Source organism: Phyllostomus hastatus, unplaced genomic scaffold (assembly GCF_019186645.2).
Source record: "Phyllostomus hastatus isolate PE091 unplaced genomic scaffold, TTU_PhHast_1.1 phas_scaffold_129, whole genome shotgun sequence".
Classification (NCBI taxonomy): Eukaryota; Metazoa; Chordata; class Mammalia; order Chiroptera; family Phyllostomidae; genus Phyllostomus; species Phyllostomus hastatus.
In genome coordinates this window covers 10,657,523-10,681,177 of record NW_025334009.1, presented here as the reverse complement: position 1 = coordinate 10,681,177, position 23,655 = coordinate 10,657,523, and the positions used below count along the sequence as shown (strand labels likewise).

Sequence of the window (23,655 nt, the reverse complement as noted above, 5' to 3'; positions counted from 1 at the left end):
GTGATTTGGGGCACTGGAGGATCCGAGGATGAGCTGTGAGGTGGCAGGAGCTGGGACCTGGGAGTCAAGCATCCTGACTTTGAAAAACAGGTCTGCTACCTGCTCGGCAGCTGGGAGCCTTTGGGTCATTGTTTAACTACGCTGCATCTCAGTCATCCTCATCTATCATGAGCAAAGTAACTCGCTCTCTGAGGGTTGTTATTGTAAGTACAAAACAAGGTATGTTATGTCAAGCGATTAGCACTGTGCCGAACACCTAGTTAGTGTCTGAGAAACCGAAGCTGCTATAATTACCATCATTACTGTTGTTCTCTAAGAGAACAGAAGGGTTCTGGGAAAGTCTCTTAGTGCAGATGAGGGAACCGAGGCCCAGAGAGAAGAAGGAACACCCCCACTTTGAGTAAGTGGGAAGTACCAAGTCTCTAGCTTCCAGGAGCCATGCCCTGCCTGCCTCCCACAGAGACAGGAAAAGAAGAGAGAGCTGACTCGGGAGGTCCCCAAAGGACAGTGTCTGTTCTCAGGGGTGAGCCTCCCGGATGGGGGGGTAGTTTTCCCAAGCCACCAAGAGACAACATTACCAGGCGGAAGGACCGCAGCACCGCCATGCTGCCCTTCTTGGCTGTGCCTAGCTCCATCAGGCTCACAGTGACGATGATGCAGTCGAAAATGTTCCACTTCTTCTGGAAGTAATTGTAGGGGTCAAAGGCAATGATTTTGAAGACCATCTCAGCGGTAAAAAACGTGGTAAAGACCTGCGGATGGAAACAAGGATTCATCTCAGCAAGGGTCTATGGGGGTGAAGAGGGGCACCAGGACAAACAGGACACCAGAGAAATCTCTTTTTTATAAATTAGCAAATCCTTTTACATTGTTCTTAGTCAGCTTCTATATTACCTGGGGGCTCCTGAAGGGCTGGGGATGGGAACACTCAATGTGGCAGCAGAGAGCAATCTCTGGACCAGTGCTGAGGACGCATGCATCAGAACCCATGCTTCAGTGTTTCCATAGGAATGGTGACAGAAGGGGAGTAAGTGGATAATCACGAGGATAATAATTGCTACATAATTATATAAATGAGGAGTCAATCTGGTTCAGTAGTTTAAAAGCATGGATTATGGGGCCACATGGACCCAGATAAAAGTCCCAACTCTGTCACTTCCTAGCTCGTGTACACCTGGACAAGCACTGGGCCCTCTCCAGGGCCCAATTTCCTCATCTGTATAATGGACATAAAAATTCGATAACGCCCCTGCAGGTCTCAGCAAAGGTGCTGGCAGAGAGTAATTAACTAATAACTAATAGCCATCAGCAAGCACAGAAATGATGCACTGTCTCTAAGAGTCTAACGGTCCCAAGACAGAATTCTGACATTAAAAGAGGTCCGGGCCAGGCTCAGATCTCACAACAACCAGCTGGGATGGGAGACAGGTAAGAAGAAAGCAGAGACCAGGGTCAGGGGCTTTTCTCATTTGTTCTCATCAAAGCCTGTTGCGAGCCTGGGGAAGGACCGTGTTGAGAGTTCAAGGGACATGGCTGATGCCTCAGACTGCAACTGTGGTATTCAAAGAGCATCTGTGGAGCGCCCTCTGTAGGCAAGTCAGTGTGCTGCTGTGGGGGATAGGGTTAAGGAACCTGGGTCTACTCTTGCTCCAACTTCCCCAGCTTTGCCACCCTGGACAGGACACTTAACCTCTTTAAGTCTTAGTGCTCACTTTTGGGCTGTGAGGGTGATGACAACCTCATAGCATAGTGACTCTGAGATGACACTTGTAAAGTACCTGACTCATGGTAGACACCAAAAAAATGCCTGCCTTTCCTTTCTTTTCTAAAAAAGTGCCCCGTCACCATGGTAAAGACCTTGCTCTCGTGTGCCTCAACTTCTCCAACTGTAAAATGGGGGTGTGGACTCTCAGGTCTCTTCCACAAAGCCCTCTGTGGTCTACGCTGACTTCTTGGAACTAAGCCCTCCCTTCTCTTTCCACTTCTCCTTTTTTGGAAGGACACAGGCATGTCCATAATGGTCTTTATGTAGGAAAGTGACATTTATGCTTACTTCAAGGCAGACACATCTGAAATCGGGTGGGTTCAAGGGGCTATCCTGAGTCTGTAAAGAGGGACCTCATTGCCTCCAGGTCAGGACCTTCTCACTCCACTTCTCTGTGCTCATTCATCCCAAAGCAGTTCCTACCCACTCAGCCGGGTCCTCTGGACTTGCCTTTCTGGACTCAGCAACCACACAACCCCCACACTGCTCTCCACTAGCTAGACCAACACTCGGACCAGCGAGGGCATGCTGCTACCCCACCCAGAGCTCTCAGCTGCGGTGGCACGGGCGGTGGCTGCCAGGCACTCACAATGTTGCCTATCTGGAACATGGTTTCGAAGGTGTGGCTCATGCCGTGGTGCTCCATGGCCATGAAGACGGTGTTCACCACAATGCACAAGGTGATGGTGAGCTCCGCAAAGGGGTCCGTCACAATCTTAAACAGAAGCGTCTTGAGCTTCACCCACTTGGGGCAGCACTCCCAGATCAGATACTTCTGAGCCAAGCTGATCAAGCAGGGCGGGCACTTCTGTTCCGATTCCTCGAGCTCTGCATCACAGGTGAATTCAATGACAGCTGTCAGCCATGTGTCACCTCAGACCCCTGTCCCGTGGCCACCCCCTAGGTCTTGTTATTACTAATAACCACCATCTCCACTCTCCACATCAGCCCTCCCTTTCTCTGATGATTACTTCCTGCTTTCTGAATTTCCTTCAGTCCAGCAACTCCAATCCAGTCTCTCTCCACATTCAGTGGTCCAAAACATGGATCTGACACTTTTTCACTGCTAATCACCCATGGCATATCTTTACTTCTCAACTTAGAGTTCATGTCCATCCCTCCATCTGTCCCTTTGCAGACACCCTCAGTTCCCTTGCCCCTCTCCCCCTCCATTGTACTTGCCTGGCAGAACCCCAACCCGGAATAAACCCAATGTGTAGACTTCTCTGCACCTGCACCCAACCAGCTGAACTTGGTTGGAAAAAGTACACAACTATGCTGACTGGCCGCACTAGGGATTCATGAGCCCCAGCTGGTTGCTGCCCAGAAATCCTGCCATGCTTCTCTATTTCAGTACACTCTTTCAGCATTCCAGATTGCTATTCTGATTTCCTCCTCTCTCCTCCCACCTCCATCGCCCCCTAGCCACGCCTCTCCCTGGCGCTGAGAAGAAGCACAGGAAGTAGTGCTGCATGAGGAATCTTGCAGAGACTCCATTGTGGCAGGAAGCAGCCTATCTGTGAGGCAGGACAGGCAGAGACTCAGCCTTGTAAACAGCCTTCACTTTGCTGATGTTGATTGTCTGGGGAGAGACAGAGGCTAAAAGAATCATGCACTTGTTAGCTTGCAACACAATCACGGTTCCTCTCCCAAAGAGCCTTCTGCAAAAAAACTATTCCAGAAAGAATAGTAACCCTTTCCTTAGGTTACAATTAAAGAGGGGTCCCCTGCTTCTTTTAACAGCCAGTGTCTCCATTTGTGCATTCTCTCCCGCTGGCAATGTGAAGAATCTACAGAACATTCCCTCTTTTATTTACGTTCCAGCTCTCCCATTCTCACAGATCCTCCCCATTAGCATGGAAATGTCCTTTTAAAAAAGCCACATACAGCCGTGGCTGGCATAGCTCAGTGGATTGAGCGCGGGCTGCGAACCAAAGTGTCTCAGGTTTGATTCCCAGTAAGGGCATATCCCTGGGTTGCAGGCCACGGCCCCCAGCAACCACACATTGATGTTTCTCTCTCTCTCTCTTTCTCCCTTCCCTCTCTAAAAATAAATAAATTTAAAAAATCTTTAAAAAAGCCACATATGAAAACAAAACAAAAAATACTTCCTTTAACTTTACTTACACCATAATATCATTTTACTATCTCCTCCTCTTCACAGAAAAGCATCTTGGAAAAGTTGTCTATATATAATATCTCCACTTCCTTACCTCTCGTTTATTCTTCAATCCCCTCCAGTGCATCTCTGTGTAATCCCCCACTCCACCAATCCCCGCTTGCTCAATCACCAAACACATTCACGTGACTAGAGCCCTGGACTTTCTTTAGACTGGATCTTACTTGATGTTTCTATAGCATTGCCTCTTTTGACCTTTCCATACTTCTTGAAGGAATTTAGACCCTTGACTCTGTGGAGTATTCTTCTCGGTCTCCTATTTCTGGGCATCCCTTCTTACCCTCTTCTGTTCACTCCGTTTCTTCTGTTCAATCATTAGATGTTGTTTCTGAGAACCCTGTCCCAGGACTTCTTCTCATTTTACTTGATTCCTTCAATGTCACCTAACCACTTGCACCATTTCAAAGTCACCATCTATATTCAAACTGCTTTCAATGCTCTATCTCTAGGGCACTCTTAACTTCTGAGCTCTAGACCCATTTATCATAAAACCAACTTCCTACTGGGCACCCCTACCTAGATGTCTCAGGGGCTCCTGAAACCCAGTATGTCCCAGACTCAGCTCAGAGTCTTTCCCCGGTGACCCCCCCTCCCCGCCCCGGCTCCCCAACAGTGTTCCCTGTATGTCCCTGCACCAGCATCCTTTCAGTTGCTTGTGCCAGAATCATGTGAACTGCCAAGTCTCGAATCTTCTGCCCCAAGAGAGCGCTCAGATGCGTGCATTTCCTGTCTTCCCCACCGCCACCACGCTGGAGTCCAGCCACTGCCACCTTTCTGCTGGTTTCCTCCTAACTGGTTCCCCTGCCAACACCTTTCCCCTCTTAATTCCATTCTCTACGTGTATCCAGAGTAACCTTTATAAAATGCAAATGTAGCTCCTCTCCCTCCAATCTTTTAGTGGCACCTCGCTGCTCTTAGGATGAAGTCCAAAATCATTAATATGGTCTAGGAAGTTCTGTGGGTCTGGCCCCAGTCCATCTTTCTAGCCTTATTTCAACCCCCTCCCCTCCTGGCTCTCTATGCTCTGACTCCAGCAGGCTTTTTCATTTCTTTAAGTGTCAGGCTCTCTTCTGCTTCAGGGATTTTGCTCTTATTTGTGTCTGGAATACATCCCTAACCACCGGCTAACCTCACCATATCTCACTTGGCACCCTGCACTTTTCCTTCAAGACACTCAGCGCCCCAGCAGTACCTTGTTCCATGTCCTTCTCTCCCACTCAGCACGAGGGCAGAGACTGGGCTGTGCTCCTGCTTCTGGTCTCTGGCTTGCACAACGGTCAAGTCTTAGTTTGCATGCCCAGCATAGATGGTCCATGTGCCCCGACTGCAGGGAACTGCCAAGTGCTTATTGGCTTGGGCCAAACTTTCCCAAGCACAATCACCCCAGCATGGTGGCCTTTGTAAATCCTATCACAATTCTGACAGCATCAAGCGTCCTCCGTGGATGCCATGGGTATAGAGGATATAATGTTCAACCAGAGCAGATCACAGCTCATCTGCCCTATGCTCAAAAACCTTTGACCCCTTTGACCTCATCTAAGGTCACCTTTAGCCATAATTCTCACAAAAATGTCATTGTTTCTCCTGCCTTTCCCCATGTACTCTTACAGCATCTTCCTTGAGGGAAAATCAGTCCTGTCTCAGGATACCTGACAACGCCTGTTCATTGGTTCTGGTCATTATAAATTAGCATCACCCCCCACCCTCTTATCACATTTGTACATCACACTCATTTGCCATTCATTTACCAACTGTTTGTTGAGTACCTACTATGTGCCATGCACTTCTCTTCTAGGTACTGGCATTCCAGCTGTGAGTCAAACACATACCTCTCTGCTCCCATGGAATTTATAACCTACTGCATATTTTTATGCTTTACAAAGGAGAAGACTGAGGCACAAGGCAATTACTGGAGCCCTGAGATGGCACAGATCACTGTCAGTGGCAGAGCCAGGGTGCAAATGCTGACGGCCAGCCTCTAGGACCTGTGATCTCTACTGCCCTCATTCAGCTGAAATTGCCTTTGTTCTTACCTAAACTGGGATGGGTTTGGGACACATGTTTTGTTCATTCTCGTCTCATTGCTACAAAATGCATTGCATTTGCCGTTCATCTGTCTGGAACTCTCTCCCTTAGGTCCTCACAAGCCTGATTCCCTTACTCCATTTAGATTTCTGGTCTCCTTCGGGAAAAGATCCTTCTCCAACCCTCCTATCTAAAACAACCCCTTCTGTTAGCCCTCACTCTCCATCTTCCTCCTTACTTAATTTTTTCCTTTACTTCTTATCACTCCCTGAATATCTATTTGTGCTTATTATCTGTGTTCCCCGGCCCCTAAGATGCAGATTCTCCAAGGCAGGCTCCTGTCTTGTTCACTGAATTCTCAGCAGCTGGAACAATGCCAGGCACATAGCAGGTGCTCAAAAAACTTTTGTTGATGAATGAATACATTAAAAAGGAGGGAAGGAGGAAGCTTGACATTTCTGGGGAATAAATGAAAAAGCAAGCTGTTTGTATTTAATGTTTGCTGTTTGATGACTAATAGCAAAAAAAAAAATTCCCAGGAATCTATCTGGCTAACAAAAAAATCACGGGCATAGCAGCAGGGTGAAATTCTTTGAAGCCACAAAAAATGGTGTGCAGACACTATTACAATGAGAAGTAATTATTAAGTAATTACCAAAGAGGAAAAATAACATATGTGTCTGTATACATTGTTATTACTGGAATGTGTACCTATTTCTCTGAAGACAAGCTCAGGTATGCAAGAAATGTAACTTAGGGTTTTCTCCCTCCCCACCTCCCCATAATTGCATTCAGTTTACACTTCAACGAGCCATCCTGGGGAGTTTGTTTCAGTCATTTCAATGTTTGCTACTACTTCATTGTCTGAGGTTGTATCTGAGTTCTGGGGGCGCTCCAGGTGGAGGGCTGAGCTGGTCCTTAGTCACTGCCAAGTGCATTTTGCTTGAGTTGCCATGGCTCCCAACCTGGTTTCTGACGGGAGGGCCATGGAGGTGGCTGCTCCCTCTTTGCATCTCCAGGTTCCTTATGTGGCTCTCACTCGTTTCCTTCCAACGCTTCCAGTGGGGGTGAGGTCATCGCCTGACACTGTCCTCCTGGGGCCAAGAGCACCCTCCAAGGCTGCCCCAGGCCTTCCCTACTCAGGTACTTTACTGGCTCATTCTATTCTATTCCACAATTTATTTCCCATGCCAGGCATGGAGGTCCCTCTCTGAAGCCTACCACCTCTGGCTTCACCGAAAAAGTAAGGCACATGTTGGTTCTGTTTGCAAATCCCTCACACATTTTTTGGTTCATATTGTCTACTGTTAACTCCCCTGGAGTAAGGATAACGCCCAGGGCTGAGGGGAGAGCACACCAGACATCTTCTCGGGAGCACACCTACATCCAGGCTCCCTTCTCCAGTGCAGGGCATTTTAAATGAGTCTAGGGGAGACAGATAACTGGATAGGATGAAGGCCATACTTTCCATAGCCAGAGGCAAAAAAAAGACTGGCTCAGAAGACAGGCCTCGTCCTCAGGGGAAGGAGGCCACAGCCCTGCTGTTTGGGAACTTGAGAGTCAGGTGGCCTTGATCTGGAGCCAGTCCCTTGGCTTGGTGTAAGCAACTGGAACTTAGATGCACCCCTGTGGAAACTGAGTGGATTCCCACTCAAATGATGAAACCCTGAATCGACAAGAATTTGGTTAAATTGGCTAATTTATTTAAATGATTTTTCCAAAGATCAGCATGATTGGGCTTGAGACAGAAATTAAGTTAGAACCATAAAAATTCTAGCCAGGAAAACATTAGGATAATTTTGCCATGTGTGAAAATTAATGACTTAAATTTCTTGCATACCTGAGTGGTAGCTTGATGTTCTCTGGTGCCTGCCAGATCCCTTTTTAAAACCTAGTTTTGTGGGTACATGTGAACAAGAGAGGGATTCGGGCATTTCAGCCTTTGGAGTCTATTGGTTTTGAAAGATTATCCACATTAAAAAAAAACCCTCATTGATTAAGGGTGTTGGTGCCAAAGGCACAAAATAAGGGCAGGATATCAGGACACAGAGATGGATGCCTTTTGACTTGAGTTTGGGGCATCCCCTCTGCTGCTCACACGGGGACTCGGGACAGCGACCTTCCACTGAGTAGCACTTACCCTCCAGGACGGAAGTCATGATACTGACCACACTCATTGCCCTTTGGGCTCGGAAAGGTTCATTCAAGTATTCTGCTGATAAGAAAGTCTTCTTTTGTCCTGCTTCCAATGCCTGCAGGGACACAAACAGGGTCAGGACACTCCTCCAACCTGAAGTTTTCAGTGGCAGAGTGGTTCCTCAGCCTCTCATTGGCCAGTCTCATGTAGTTGCCAGTTGCTCAGTGAAGCTGTGATCCTCAGTAGCCATGCTTGGTGGATTGCGGGCTGCTGTTGAACTTGGGGTAAGAGCTCAAGCATGAAGACCAGGACAAAGAGCTGGCGTACAATCAGAGTCCAGGTCTGCAGCTAATAGAGTAACCAGGGCTTCCCTGAGACTCTGCAAACTCCTGCCCTAGGACAGGGACCTGGGCACCAGGGTGGGAGCAGGCTACCTCAAGGGTCTCTGAGGTTTCTGCCAAAGGGAGAAGGAACAGTGAGCCAGGCAGTCATTATGAGACATCCTCTGGCCTGCACATAGGACATTTATGCATACTTCCTACTCTTTGTTAGACTTTCTGGACCACCTTTCTAACTGGCCCACTTTCCTCCCCAACATACAACCTGGGTTCTAATTCCACACCATCTCTTTCTTTCTCAGGGGACATTTGTGTGTCTTGACTGACTAATACAATCCTTTCGATGCTTCCCTCTTTGGGCCTTCAATCCAAAGTTCTGTCTGGGTTTTGGACCAGGCCCCTAACTCTAGCCACAGATACACACACTCGACATGGGGAATCCGAGGCCCACAACAGCTGGTTCAGCACCATGCAAAACATTCAGAACCCAAATTCAACAAGGATTTATCGAACCTCTATCATAGGTGAAGCTCACAGGTATGCAGCAGGTGCTAAAATAAGTATGAAGCATGTTTAGAAAGTTTCTAACCATGAGGACTCAACCAAAGATATTAGTTGTTATTTGTCAGACACATATATATAATTGTAGGCACTTTACTTTAGCCCTGGCTGGTGTGGCTCAGTGGACTGAGCACTGGCTTGTGAACAAAAGTGTCACTGGTTCGAATCCCAGTCAGAACACAAGCCTGGGTTGTAGGCCAGGTCCCTGGTGGGGGCCACGTGAGAGGCAACCACACAGTGACATTTCTCTCCCTCTCTTTCTTCCCCCTCCTCCTTTGTCTAAAAATAAATAAATAAAATCTTTAAAAAATGTAGGCACTTTATTCTTCCATTTAACCTTTTCGCTACTTAGAAGACTTTTTACAAGGGGAGACACAGAGGCTTGAAGAATTTAAGGAATTGGAACCTAGGTTTGTGTGACACAGAAGGGCTTAAAGACTTAATCTTGCACAGGCCAAATAATTTAATGAAAGTGCATTGATGTTGCCATATCTAGGGAAGTGGTAATGTAGGGATCAATAATAAGGTTTCTTGAATGAGGCATTTTCTAGAATATTAAGTCACCTCCAAGGAGGCTCTGTAGACTAGCTTTGACTTTAGGACTCTGTTGGTCCTTGGAGACCTACTCTCCCTTCTTTGCCCAGCTCTGTACCCAGGAAGAGTGACTTGTACAAACTGCATCACCCTCACCCTCTGCTCTGGTTGGGTTTGGTCAACGGGAAGTGCATATAGGAGATTAGAGGCTGGGAGGGTACCCCCTGTTTCTCCTCTGCTGGCCTGTGGCTGGGTGTTGGCTGCAGTTCTACACTTGAAATTACAAGTTCTATCAGGCCACCTCAAACACACAGTGGCTGTTCTTGCCAGGTCCTGGTTCTGGTCCTTTCCCTCACCTCTCCAGCCTAGGCACACACAGCTTCCCACCGTGCTGGTCTCTAGGGGCTTCACTGTCCCTTCTTAGCCCCCAGAGCCCCACCCACTCTCTGTAAATACTCCACTCAACTCTTTCCAGTTGCCTGTTGGAGTGGTTCATCTGTCTCTTGCTGGCATCCCATCGGAGATGGAGCTGAGCTATCCCTGCAAGACTCATCCTAGTCAGGGGAGCCCTGTAATACATGGTCTATTCCCAAGTCTGTTTGCAAACTGCTCTGTGTCTGTGGCTAGCCAGAGAGGGCAACTGAAATACACTGGCAGCATCATTACCGCAACTGGACAGAGAGCTCACATCATGCCATGGCTCCCAATCCAATGAGGAGTCCCTGGTTTGGCATTACATTCTGTGATTATTCTATTAAGAGTGCTGGCCAGTTAGTCACTGCTGCTTACATTGTGCATCTGGCAAGTTATTGCTTCTCTGAAGAAAGCAAGGGATATGTTGCTTCTCTTGAGCTCAGTCCATAGCATCTCCCAGGATTTCTCTGGGTCCCATTTGCCAAGCCCAGGGTAGCTTGCACAGAGCCACGGGTAGGGAGAGAACCTTCCATTTTTCTCATACTCATCCAGAGAGCAAGCAGATCTATCCCTAAAGCAGTGGTAGTGAGTGAGGACAGAGAAACACTGAAGAAACTGTGGGATCGACTGGAAAAGAATCTGTATCAGTGTACAGAGTAAACCAGAAAACCTGTTGGACCTAGGTAAACCCAGTCTTTCTCTGAGTCTTACTTGCCCTGTTGGTAAAATGGGGGTAGATGGAGGTGCTGGGCAGCATGATATCCAAAGGGTCCATCCACATGTGACACTCTGGACTTCTTGGCCCAAGGCCTCTAGCTGGAGGGCATCCCCAAAGAGTCTAGAACATTCACAAACTCACCAAGACTTCCGTGACTCCAGGCCCATGCTCACCAGTGGGCGGTGTGAGGTGCCCATCTTCTCCATGCCTTGGTCCAGGGTGGGCAGGTTGAGGCACTGGGCTCCTAGAGGGAGGGCCTGGCTGGCGGGTACTCCCACCCAGCAGCAGGGAGTCTCGACGGCTATCACGGTCTCCGAGAAAGACCGCATCATCGGTAACTCCATCAGGGAATGAACCCTCCTGGGCAGGGGCCCGGAAATGAAACACACTGCCATGGCTGGCCCGGCGTCGCCCAGAGGTGAGACCTAGGAAAGACTGGGCATTGCCCCAGAGGACAGGAAAGAGGGAGGCTGGGAGGTCATCCTGCAGGAAAATCCAGAGCTCAGCACTTCCCTCCACTCACTCCCATTTCCCTGCTCTTATTCCCAAGACCTTCTATTAGCAAATGAAGGACACAGATCTAAGGGGTTTCTCGGTGAACCAAGAGAATAGGGGGAGAATAGAGAGAGAATTGGGGAAAAAATATTCTTGACACAACCTGGGGAAGAGCCAAGATGGATGAGAAACTACAGGGTGGTTAATATTAGCAAATAGGTCCTCACGGCCAAGGACATGTTAGAGGACAACCTTGTGGTTCAATGGGACGTGTCAGCTATTTGCCATCCTTTGGCCACGGGGCTGCTCCATCCAGCAAAGTTGTGACCTAAGGAGACTCTATTATGCACATCAGTTCTGGAACATGCTTGGTAAATGGTTGTTGAATGACTGAGTGCACTTTATTGCCTGAAAATTAGGTTCTACAATTCATTAGAATCAGCCTGCATGGGTGTGAGAGTTTGTGCTGCAAAGGAGCAGACAAGGCCTCTGTAATGTAATGAGCTTCCAGGATCCCTTGAGGCAAACTTTGAACCGTCAACAATGGGGAGATTGAAGGGAGAGTTACAGCCTAATTTCCTGGAAGAATAATGATATTCCTCCAAATCAATAAACATTTCCCATCAAAATCCTCCTCTGAGAAAACTGTGGCTTACCGTTGCCAGAGAAAAGGAGAGAATTCATAGGCCCAGAGCCCCTGGAGTCAGTCGGCTGGGTCAGCTAGTGCCGACGACCACTGTGGGAGGCTGACCCTAACGAGTTATCAATTATGGCTGGCACTCCCACCCAGGAGCAGGTCATAGAAAGTATTTCTAAAACCTAAACATTGACTGCCTACCGAACTCTGATCATGCTGCTGAAAATTTCCCCCTCCGTTAATTCTGTGGACAAAAAGGGGGCCACATACAAACCTGACAAGCTCAGGGGAGGCCGGCATGGTGGGCCTTACAAACACATAAGAGGGTCTGAAGTTCAAACTTCCCAACTAAAGGTGAGTGATGGCAGGTAGTCGTGTCCTAGGCTGGTATTTTCCTTGACAAAAGTCAATCTGTACTTTAACTGAGCTTGTCCATTGTCTTTTTGCATCTAGGAATGTTCATGTTCCAGTGATCCCCTTTTCCCAAACCCCTGAGGGCACAATCTCCCACCAGAACACAAGACCATAAAACCCCTCATTGGTATCTTGTGCTTCCACTTACCATCTCTATATGCTGTAAATGTTAATTGTTAACTATCCTATATCTACCGATATAAATTTTACTTTTTATCCAATCTCAGCTATTTTCCTGCTTTCCTTTCTCCTGCCTCTCTAATCCCTCACCCAGGTAACCCCCTTACATCTCCCACTTTGATTCTGATGTATAAAATAAGTGGTAAGTCTGCCATTTTTCAGGAGCATTTTCTCAATCCATTGAGATTTTCATTTCCAGCAATTGTCATCAATTTGGCTCAGATAAACTCAGAAAAATTATCTACAGGTTTGGATTATTTTTACACTGACAAGTCCTTTTATTCACTAAAGTACTGAAGTTGGGACACCTTGTTGTCAGTTTGAGTTCTCCTTACTTATCCCCTTATCCAACTGAACTGAAGTTTCCTTTTTGAATATTTTGAGCCCAATGCTGTTCTGCAACCATCCTTGCCATCCTGAAATTATAAACAGAGTACTCTTTTGCCTAGTATAGATGTCCAAGGACTACGGAACTCATAAACTCCCACAAATCCTTCCTACCTTTGAAGCAAAGGTACAGAGTCAATAAACCTTTATTAAAGATTGGACAAGTGAGTTATTTGTACTGGGCAATAGGCAAATCAGGGAAGAAATTAGGAGAAAAATTTTGGTCCCATATGAGACAGGCAGTGCCCCCTTAGCCACCAATTAAATATTTCAGAATTAACCTATTGTAGGCAATGATTTCTGAACATAAGTATTAGACTTGCCTTGAAATGCATCACTCAAGAGGGCTAACTCATGTCCTGTGGATTGCCCGAAACCCTGGCTTGTCTCTCCTAACTACCCCCACCCATTCTCTCATTTCTGATGATAAGAAAATGGCTTTATGTAAAAACTTCCTGTGGTCTATTTACCACAATAATATACCTGGGAAAAGGGGAAGGGGATGCTTTCTTGAACGGACTGCAATTAATCAATTAGCATTTAAAAACTACCCAAATGGCACCTTTCTGTCTTTGCTCATACACGATCTTCTTTGTGCCTGGAAAATATGCCTCCTGAGCCCTCCCAGTCCTCAATAACTGGAGGACCCCCTACTCACTATTTACTATTCACTTCCATTATTCCCTCCCCCAGTGAAGCTTTTCCAGATACACCCCCCACACCCCTAAGAGTCATGTTTCCTCTTATATTTCCCAAATACCACGCCTGTGTCCCTAATGTAGTATAGAACGCATGGCTGCTTTTATATCTGCCTCCTCCATCCGAATGGGAAGTCCTTGAGAAAGAGACCATGTTTTAGTCATCTCTTTATATCAAACATCTAGTATTGTTGAATTAACAACATAGAGTTCCTCTTTTTTTCCCTTTGAAGGTGAGCCTAGCTGGAGAGACAACCACATACACTGAACAGTTATTGGACATCCAGGTGCTGATTTATGTGGGGCTGAGTGAATGGAGGAAATTAAAGCCCAATTCAGAGTGTCATTGACATTGCCATGGAAGCTGTGATTCATTCTGTTCTGTGATTGTCAAAGCCCTAGTCAAATCCCCTTTGAAACATCTTCTGAACTGTGCCCTGTGCATGCTGGGTGTTGCTCAAGAGGCAGAGCAAGAAAAAGAAGGGCACACACTCTGATAGATGCTGAAGTGTGGGTGTCTCTGAGGCCAGTGTGCATGTGAGCATGTCTGTGTACTGATATGCACACATAGATTTGAGGGTTGGAGAGACAGTATTCCAAAAAGTAGAATATCCTTCAGAAGAACACAGGAAAAGAGATAGAGAAGGAAGTGAGGGTCAGAAGGCCTGAAAAATAGCCATTTTAATCCTCTTTCCCATACTATGAGAGTTCTACAAAGGGCTTATTATCTCTTAGGCTTGTGGAAGGGGCAATATATGGGGTACACAAGACTTTGAAGGGAGGAGGTGGTGGGAGGAAATTTGGTGAGTACAGTGAATCTTAGATTGGGAAGTAGAGGTTATGGAGGGGGGGCAGAATTGCTGCAGAATCTGAAGTGAGGCTCTAAGGTAATTCCTAGGCTGGACTGTATCACAGAGATGGGGGCTTGGATCTTCTGTGCTAACAATAGGTGGGAATTTGAGCTGCAGGGGCTGAGGCATGAGGTCAGAAAGAAGTAGGCAAATGATTTCAGAACCATGGACAAGAACTGCCCTCCCTGATCCAGAATCACAGATCAGTGTGTCAGAAGGAAGCTAACCCTTGATGTCCACAGGTCCACAGACACCTCAAAATCATGCCAAATATGTGTTCACTGCCTTTCCTACACACCTGGCTTCTTTCTGCGGTGCTCCTCTCTTAGAATCACCACCCATCTAATTGCCCAGTCTGGAAACCTGGGAGTCATTTTGGATTCCTTTTTACCACATTCCACAGTCCCAGTCTTGTTGATTCCATGCCTACCCATAAAACCCTTTATAATCCACCTCCTATTCCCATCCATAATGACCTTGTCCTAGTATAGGTCACAATTTGGGGGCAGTCTGAATTACTAACACAGCCTCCTAATATCTGTGCCTCCAGCTACCTCCCAGTTGCAAACCACTTCCCACTTCAATCTACTGTCCACAACAGCTGCAAAGGTGGGTGATCTTTACAGCACAGACCTGAGCCCCTTACCATCCTGCGTTGGTTGTAAGGCTCAGATTGGAGTGATTTGTTGTCATCTGCAGAGCCCTCTGATACCCTTGGCCTCATTCTGTGCCTTTTATCATGGATACTTTTGGAGGCTAAAGGTGATCCAATGTGGGAGTGGAGAGAGGCTGTGTCAATCCCCATTGTTGCCAGCACCTGAGGAGAGAGAAGAGCAGCTGCAGCCAACAGCATCTGGTTGAACTTAGCATAAATGTATCCCCCAGACACAGGGTGTCCCAGAAGTGAGGACATCTGGAACAGAGGAGGCCAAGATTAGGACCTGGGTGGAAATGGGATTGAGACATGGTGGGAAGAGCTACTTCTAGGTCACCTCCCTCATTCACACAGTGGAGGAGAACCTGTTGATGACCTGCCCAGATCCCTTTTACCGGGCCAGTACACTCATCCCCAGCTGTCTGAGTGTTAGCTGCTAATGGTTCATAGCTGAGGCATTCTGCAAAGTTTCCTTTGACTGTATATTTGGCTGGGGCAGGTATGGGGGTACAACAGGCCAGCCCTCTTGCCTCAAGTTAGATGGGCTGACTCTGTGGTACTAGTCACATTCACAGTTCCCAAGGGATCATGCCGAATGTTGTCTCTGGCTGAGGCCACGTTCTCATTTAATTCTTCCCCTCCCCCACCCTGCTTCCTTCACTCTCCTTCTTCTGGGAGCATCGCTCAATAAATCACTTGCCTAACATCTTCACTTGGGTTCTTATTTTTTGTTGTTGCTGTTGAGAAAACCTGACTTAAGATGATCCCTGAGGTAAGATAAACCTTCCTAAACTTCCAGAGAATGACAGCCTTAATCTAAGTGACTTGTCCAGACCTCTCCCCAAGAATGTACGGCCTGCAACAGGCTTCACAAAGCTTTCACTCCTCACAGACCTCCTCCTCCTTCCGGAGCAACTCGAGAGCCTCCTGAAACTTCCTCTCCTTGGCTTCAATTTCATCAATGGTTGCTTGGTTTTGCTCCTCATAGGCCATGGTGACCACAGCCAAAATCAAGTTGACGAGGTAAAAAGATCCCAGGAAGATGACAAGCACAAAAAAGATCATATAGATTTTCCCAGAAGCCCTCAGGGTCTGCAGATTCAAGAGAAAGGAAAGAGACATGTACTCAGAGTAGATGGGCCCCTGACATTGTCAGGCTGCTCCAGGAAATATGTAGCGATGTTGAAGCCCACCCCTTAGCCTTCAGCCAAGTCTGTATGGGAACATGTAGATCAATACCTGCTGGTAGAGGCGTTCCCAGGAATCCTGTGTCATGAGGCGGAACAGTGAGAGGAAAGCCCAAGCGAAGGAATCAAAGCTGGTGTAGTTAAAATCAGGGTTGTCAGATGTCTTCATGCAGAAATAACCTTCAGGGCAGTGGCTGCAGCAAGAAGAAAGAAGGTTGTCAATTACACAGCTGACTTGGGGGCAAGTCAGCCCAGGGCTGTGGAAAGATTGGAGTTCAAGGCCTGGACTTCCTCTTATGAGCTGGATGACCTTGGACACTTAGTTTCTTTAGGTCTCAGTTTCTCTTGCCCATAAAATGGGATGATAATAGTCACTTCAGAGTTTCACACAGGAGGGAGTGGCCTGGGGAAAGTCAGCTCAGACATGACCCCACAAGGCTACAAGCTTTTTGCAAGTTCATACCAGGGGAGGGAGAGTCAGTACAAATAACACAGACTTAAAACCTGAGCCTGCTGGATCACCTGCAGAATTGCCCATTGAAGGAGGACTCACATTAGCCAAGTTCAGTGACCAAGTACAGATAACAATGAAAACATTTCCTACTGACTGAGCACTTACTGCGTTCCCCTCTCTCACCTAAATGCTTTGCAAATGCTCTAATTTAACCATCTCCACATCCTTTTTACAGATGTGGAAATTGAGGTTCAGAGAGAAGTCAGTTCCTAAACCCAAACAGATGCAACGTATTTATTTAAAAGGAGAAATATAACTGTCCGGAAGCCTATGAAGACTGACCAATAAAGGAAGGTCAAATCGAAGATGATTGCTTGGTGAGCATTGGGGTGGGAGTGCTGGATTCCTCTCTCTCAATAAGTGGGTAAACTGATGTCGAGAAATGCACCTCTGAGCCCAGGGTATGTGGAGTGCTCTCATCCACCTCAGTGGGATGAACTGGTCAAGGATGCAGTGATGCTGTGTTTGTATTCTGGATTCTACTCCCCTAGGATTTCCCCACTAACACCAGCCTCTGGGGCTCTCCTTGTTTCAGATGTCAATGTGAACACTCACTCCTAGAACCCATACCACTGATTGGAGTCCCAGCAACTTGATAATAGTCAATCCCAATTCTATCTTCCACCTTGGTTTCCAGACATTGTAGACCCATATTTAAACCAAGACCAAATTTTGATTTGCTCTCCCAAGGAGCAAGTCAACCCATCACCTGTAGGTTTGCTAGTGAACACTGAAGGCAGCCTTATCTCTAGGTCTGCCATAGAATACTGTGTGGCTGCTACACATCAACAGCTAACTGCTCTGAGAATTACATGAAACCATGGTGCAAGGCCTTTTGCATGCTGACTTCAGCATAGTAACTGTGATATATAAAATGCAAATTTAAATTCCTGCTGCTTTTAACCTGAAGCTACCAGGAGGATGGACTGAGACAATGCATGTGACGGAATGCTGAAAATCATCAAGTATTTCCTAGTATGTGTCTTCCACCTCAACACCCCAGGCTTTCCTCCCACAGTAGCACTGGTCAGTGTGGGCCTTTGCTCGGGGCTCTCCTTCTTGGAAGCCCAGCATAGCCTCAAGGTTTTGTGGTCACAGCATGCCATTCAGGACTTACTCTGCCCATTGTCCTGAGATGGCCTCTACTCGCCATCCCAGCCCTATCCACTTCTTCAATACCTGGCCAGGACCTGCCTAGCAAGAGGTCTGGCCTCTCTTGGAGCTTGACAGGGTGCTCATGGATAGACCCCATAAATTTACCACCAGTTGTGCTTGGGCTACTGTGGAGCCACTGCCATGAGAAGTGCCATTATTCAGATGGGAAACGGTCATTGATGGGCCTTTGGTCTAAATTAAAGTCAAGGGCAAATGAAAGCTGATATTGGAGTAATCTTCTCCCTGAGTCAAAGAACTAAATGCCAATTTAATTTGTGAAGAAAAGAAGTCAAGAAGCCTATGTTGATCAAATTCTCCTGTTTGTCCCCACCCCTTAGCTCTATCTGAGATTATTTCTCTAGTGAGCTGGTTAAGGCAGAGCTCTACCAGTTCCATTTGGGGCTGTCAGCTACTCAGAGAGTGGGGTTGTGCAGGCTCTGGTCTACCAGGCCCCCAGCCATGGACTTGGGAGTGGTAAGCCTTTCTGATCTGTTGCCTGAACTCTCTCTGCTCACATCTGCTCCAGTGGTAAAAGCAGCAGGCATCCCTGAGGGGCCCCCCTACCTCCTTGCTGGCCTGTTCTGCCACCTGGAGTGGCCTCCATCCAAACCATCCCTTGTTCACCCAGCTTGGAGGCATACTGCCTGCCCCTCAACTCTCACCTCAACTACCACCTCCAGGAAACCCTCCCTGACCTCCTCCCCAGCCTCTCATTATCACCTCTCTGTGCTGCCCCAGCCCTCAGAGCCTCCAGCACAGCAATGGCTCTCCACAGTGGAGCATCTTGATGCATATGTCTCAGAGCTCACAAAGTGGCAGCTTGTATGCTGCATTTGGCTTGCAGAAATATTTTGTTTGGTTCACAACATATAGACATTTTATGGAATTGGTAGCCAATGTTAATAGTTGGGAGATTTCACATAAAAATCTAAGTTTCCTATTTCTCTTTTAAAAGCTGGAAGAGTTGGAAGCAGGGAGATCCAACATTTCCATGTGGCAACCAAAGGCTGGACAGTGGTTGCCCCCTTTTGATGGGGTGTGCACTCTCATTGCCATGGCCCCTACCTAGCCTGTTCCTCTCATTTGTCATGTGTCTGGACTCTGTGAGAATTTGAAATTATAAAATCTGATGCCTGTGCTTTTTCCTCTGTTATGTGAGGATAATGAAACCCATGGGATGGAGCTGTGATGATTGAATGTGGAGAATTTGACACAAAACATATTTAACAAATATTAGTTCCTTCCTAGGGTAGATTTCTTACAAAAATGGACACAATTATTCCCCCCCCCGTATCCTCACCCCTTTGTAATATGATGTTGCAGCTCCTTCTATCAAAAGGTGAGGTCTGTTTTTCCACCCCTTGAATCTGGACTGACCTGGGACTTGCTTTGGTCAATAGAATGCAGTAGAGTTACCTTGTGCCAGTTCTAAGCCTCAAGAGACCTTGCACACTTTCACTCTTTTTCTTGGAACCCTGCCTCTGCCATGGGAACAAGCCCAGGCTAGCCTGCTGGGGAATGAGAGACCACAAAGCCATCCTAGATCAGCTAGCCTCCAGCTAATCTGTCCCTGAGATGCATGAGTGAACCCAGGCAATGCCAGAAGAACACCACACTGATCTCAGCCCAACATGCTGATGTGTAGAATCTTGAGCTAAATAAATGGCTGGTGTTTTAAGCCACAAAACCTTGGGGCTGTTTGTTACAAAGCAGAAGGTAACTCATACACTCCCTCCTCAAAGGCCTAGGCTGGCAGAAGCCACGGCTTATGCATTTGTACATTTTATTCAGGACCAACAGCCTAGTCTCTGCCCAAAAAACGTTGATGACAAGGAGAAAGGACTGCTGGGCATTGGAGCTATGTCATGGGTTGGGCACTCACCCTGCATCAGATCCATTGCCACAGAGTAGGCGGTCAGAAGTGCCTGGTTTATCAATGTAGAAGTCTGCAAAATAAAGGGAGAAATGGAAGCTCTGCATATGGTTCTGAACTCAAGCCTTGGGTGGTGAAGGCAGCGCCTTTTAAGTCTTCTGTCCCAGAGAGGTGAGTTACCTCAGCTATGTGAATTCAGTGGGCATACACAGGACACTCAGAACAGAAAAAGCCCCACCTGAGAAGGGAAAAGCTGAGCCCTGACTTTAGCTCCAAGCTTCTCCCAGCACAGGCAAGATGACTTGCCCCAGGATTTATAACTCATTTCCTTGTAAAAGGGACATTTAATAACAAAAATAGGAGGTCCAAAAGTAAAATGCAACTCAGAAAAAGCATTAAAGCAGGAAAGAGGAATCAAAATATAAGTCTATGTGGGTACACAGGGGCTCCACACCCCTTGCCAACCAGACCTTCATCCTTATGGCAGAAATTCCACTCATGTGTTTTATAAGAAGAGTAATTGGCTGTCTCGTTGAGAGCTGTGCAATTCTTGACACATTTGTTCTTGAGGTTACCCTTGAAGAGCTGCAGGCCCACCAGGGCAAAGACACTCAGACAGAAGACAGTGAGGATGGTCACATCAGCCAGCTTCTTCACTGAGTGGATCAGGGCCCCAACGATGACCTTCAGCCCTGTGGGAAGATAGAAGCAATATTCCCACATGGATGAGGTACTGCACACAGCACACATGTGAGCCTGGCATGCTTGCATTTTAGCCATCCTACCCTCTCACTACATACAGGTGTGAGGCATTTTACAAACTCTAGAGTAGTTCTAAGCCTAGTTCCTTGCATGAACCCAGGAAAGATGCTTGCCCCGTTTAAAGATGAGGTCACTGAGACCCAGGCAATGCATTGCTCATCATCTTAATGCTAATATGTTCCTGACAATAGCAATTCGATTTAAAAAAAGAATTGTTGAGTACCTGCTGTGTTCCAGGCATTGTGCTAATCAAGAGGCTACTAAATCATTCCAGTCCTTTTGGCATCTGTCTTTCTGCACTCAGCTCAGTTCTGGGAGAAGTTTGAGGCTGGGAGCACATGAATCTCACTGTGTGTGTGTGTGTGTGTGTGTGTGTGTGTGTGTGTGTGTGTGAGAGAGAGAGAGAGAGAGAGAGAGAGAGAGAGAGAGACACACACACACAGATGCAAGAAAGTAGAATAAGACAGAAAAGAGAGGCATAGACAAAAAAGCACAGAGACATGAGCACAGCAATAGTGCAAAACCATGAGAGACACTGGGAACAGAGAGCATCTGAGAGGATGCTACACCAGAGCTCAGCCCAGCTGGCAGCAAAGATGGGGCCCCTGCTTGTTTAAGGAAGGATGATTTGCTGCTCTGACAAAGGGATTCACCGTCTTTGGGAGAGCAGCTTCAAGGGCAGCATAGCAGGAAGGCCCCTGACTGGGGAAACAGTCTGGGATTGATCTTTGCCTTTTCCTTTTGGTCAACAAATCACCCCCTGAGGACCACACTGTCTGTGTTGGTCCCCATGCTGGGAGATGGCATGTGGTAGAGTTGTGTGACAACTGAGGGGGATCTCCATAGCAAGTGGGTAGCCCCTAACCAAAGCCTGGGGAGGGCGTGGGGTGGGGTGGAATGTGGGGAAGTTGGGAAAGACCAGGAAGTCTCCCCTGGGCTACTGGTGACATCAGAGATCATGGAGGTCCAATGAGATGAGCTCTGGTGAACTACTTTTGTTTCTGAATTCTCTGTAATCAAGGGCTCCCTGATTCTTTTCTTCTCTCTCTTTTTTTTTTCTTTTCTTCTTTATGTGTCTAAAGGAGCTGAGGCTCGAGCTTTCAGATCTACGGAAATGGTGACGACACTCACCTGAGCCCTGGGATACCTTCCCCCTTCTTTCCTATTTTCAAGTTTACACCTTTGGCTTAAGGTATAAATGAAAGTCTGACTAGATGGAGGCTTGCCTGACTTCCACAATAAGAACGTAAAATGAGGACATGACCTTCTTCTTGTCAGTTATCAATGGTGAGACCACGAGGTAGTGCGGACAGGGCATTGGTGGAGGAATCCAAGTCATTAGGTTTCCAGGTCACACGTTGCCTCTTACTAGTGATGAGGACTTCTGACTGTGTTTTCTACTCTCTGGGCATTGGTTTCTTTTGCTCATAACTGGGGGCAAGAGTCATGCCCTGCAACCTTATAGGGCTCTAGTGAAAAATCAAAGGGGTACATTAGACTGTGAACACCAATACATGGTCTGTGAATAATAAATGTGCTGGCTAAAGTAGCTCACCTGGGATCACAGAAACTGTTTTCAAAGCTCTAAGAACCCTGAATGTCCGCAGGCCGGAGAACCCTGGGAGAGATGCTGTTGTGCCGATGTATCTGTAGGACCAGAAGTCAGTCAGCACCTCTGCAAGGAAAGGGTCCCAGAAATGCATGCAGCATAGATAAGGACAATTTGGGGTGACATGAGCCTAGGAAGGACCCAGAATAGACAGAGAATCTAATGGCACTTTCATTTATAAACTGACACTAACACAGATTGAATTGTCCCAAGATCTTTGAGAAGATGCATTGTGGGCTATAGGCCCCCCGTGCTACATGTATGGGTGGATATTCAGGCATGTGGGCTTGGCCAACCATCTCTGCAGACACCGTTACTCAGGGAAAGACCTTCATGTCAGCTGGGTGCAAGGCTGTACCTTGGCGGATCTACTTTGACATGCTAGTTATCAGCTCAGATTTGAGGCCTCTGACCTCTCCCTGAGGATGTGGAACGAACACTGGAAAGTGACTGGGAAAGCTGTGCACTTTCAGATGAGGAAGCTGGATGGAGGTAAGGAAGCCTGGAAGAGCGTGTGCATGGGCGTGCCAATAAGCCCCATGCACACACACACACACACACACACACACACACACACACATCAGCAAGGAGAAATACTCACGCCAGTGTAATGACACCAAAATCCAGCCAGTTCCAAGGATCTCGCAAGTAAGTGAACTCATTTAGAAAAAATCCTCTTGCCAGTATCTTTATCAAGGCTTCAAAGGTGTAAATGACAGTGAAGATATACCTGGGAGGGAGGGAGGGTGGGGAAAGAGAATTAACTGTGCCCTGGAAGGAGCTTAGAGGGAGAGCTTCTGGGATTGTTCCAAAGGAAAATGCATGAAGATCATCCCCAAGGTGGGGACCGGGAAGAAGGCAGGATGAGGAGACGTGACTCATACTGAGGAACTCTGAGGGGTGGGCGGGGCAGGGTGGGATGTGTGTGGTTGAGATGATTGGCAGCATTGGCTGCTCGGAGGGTAGGCAAAGGGCAATGCCAGGTGAAGAACCACTCTGAAGTTCAGAACAAGGATCGTCCTGCTGCCTGAGGTTCCCAGAGGTGCCCCAAGTTTGAGCTGGAGGCTCCTCTTCCAACCTGCTGATGACTGAAGATGTGGAAGAGGGACCAGGCCCTGTGACATTTCTCCACCCCAGACTTTTCTATTCCAATTGCCTTTTCTTCTCACACCACGCTGAGTCTCAGGAATCCCTAAGAGCCATATGAGGCAGGAAACTGCTAGGTGTCATGGAAGAAAGAGCATTTATTTGCTCAGGAGGACGGACCCTGTTAGAGGATGACATCTCAAACTGCTGCTTTAATCTGCTGGGCACTTGGTGGCTTCCATCTGAAAGGACGGGTCTGGAGCTCAGGTTGAGAGGAGGGCGGTGTTTCTCGAATGCGCAGAACCCCTGCCTCACCTGCAGTAGTGGTTCTCAGGCTCTAGCAAGCATCTGAACTGCCTGGAGAGCTTGTTCAAACATGGATTTCTAGGCTTTCCCCGCATAGCTTCTCAGTCAGTAAATCTGGGGTGGGGCCCCAAGAATCAGTCTTTTTAACAAGTTCCCAGCTGATGCTAATGCTGCC

The 23,655-nt window shown here is 47.3% G+C and overlaps 1 protein-coding gene across 1 annotated transcript in view; it reads right to left on the bottom strand.

The window, feature by feature from the left end:
- Positions 1-23,655, bottom strand: part of SCN10A (sodium voltage-gated channel alpha subunit 10) — an 80,144-nt gene that overhangs the window by 36,927 nt on the left and 19,562 nt on the right. Inside the window, exons 4-14 of the mRNA XM_045856829.1 lie at positions 22,690-22,818; positions 22,035-22,126; positions 20,188-20,409; positions 19,727-19,790; positions 16,228-16,369; positions 15,883-16,080; positions 14,980-15,150; positions 10,813-11,106; positions 8,110-8,221; positions 2,355-2,593; positions 579-752 (exon numbers count right to left, since the gene is read on the bottom strand). Coding sequence (XP_045712785.1) covers positions 579-752; positions 2,355-2,593; positions 8,110-8,221; positions 10,813-11,106; positions 14,980-15,150; positions 15,883-16,080; positions 16,228-16,369; positions 19,727-19,790; positions 20,188-20,409; positions 22,035-22,126; positions 22,690-22,818 — 1,837 coding nt within the window. The remainder of the gene's footprint in view (positions 1-578; positions 753-2,354; positions 2,594-8,109; positions 8,222-10,812; positions 11,107-14,979; positions 15,151-15,882; positions 16,081-16,227; positions 16,370-19,726; positions 19,791-20,187; positions 20,410-22,034; positions 22,127-22,689; positions 22,819-23,655) is intronic.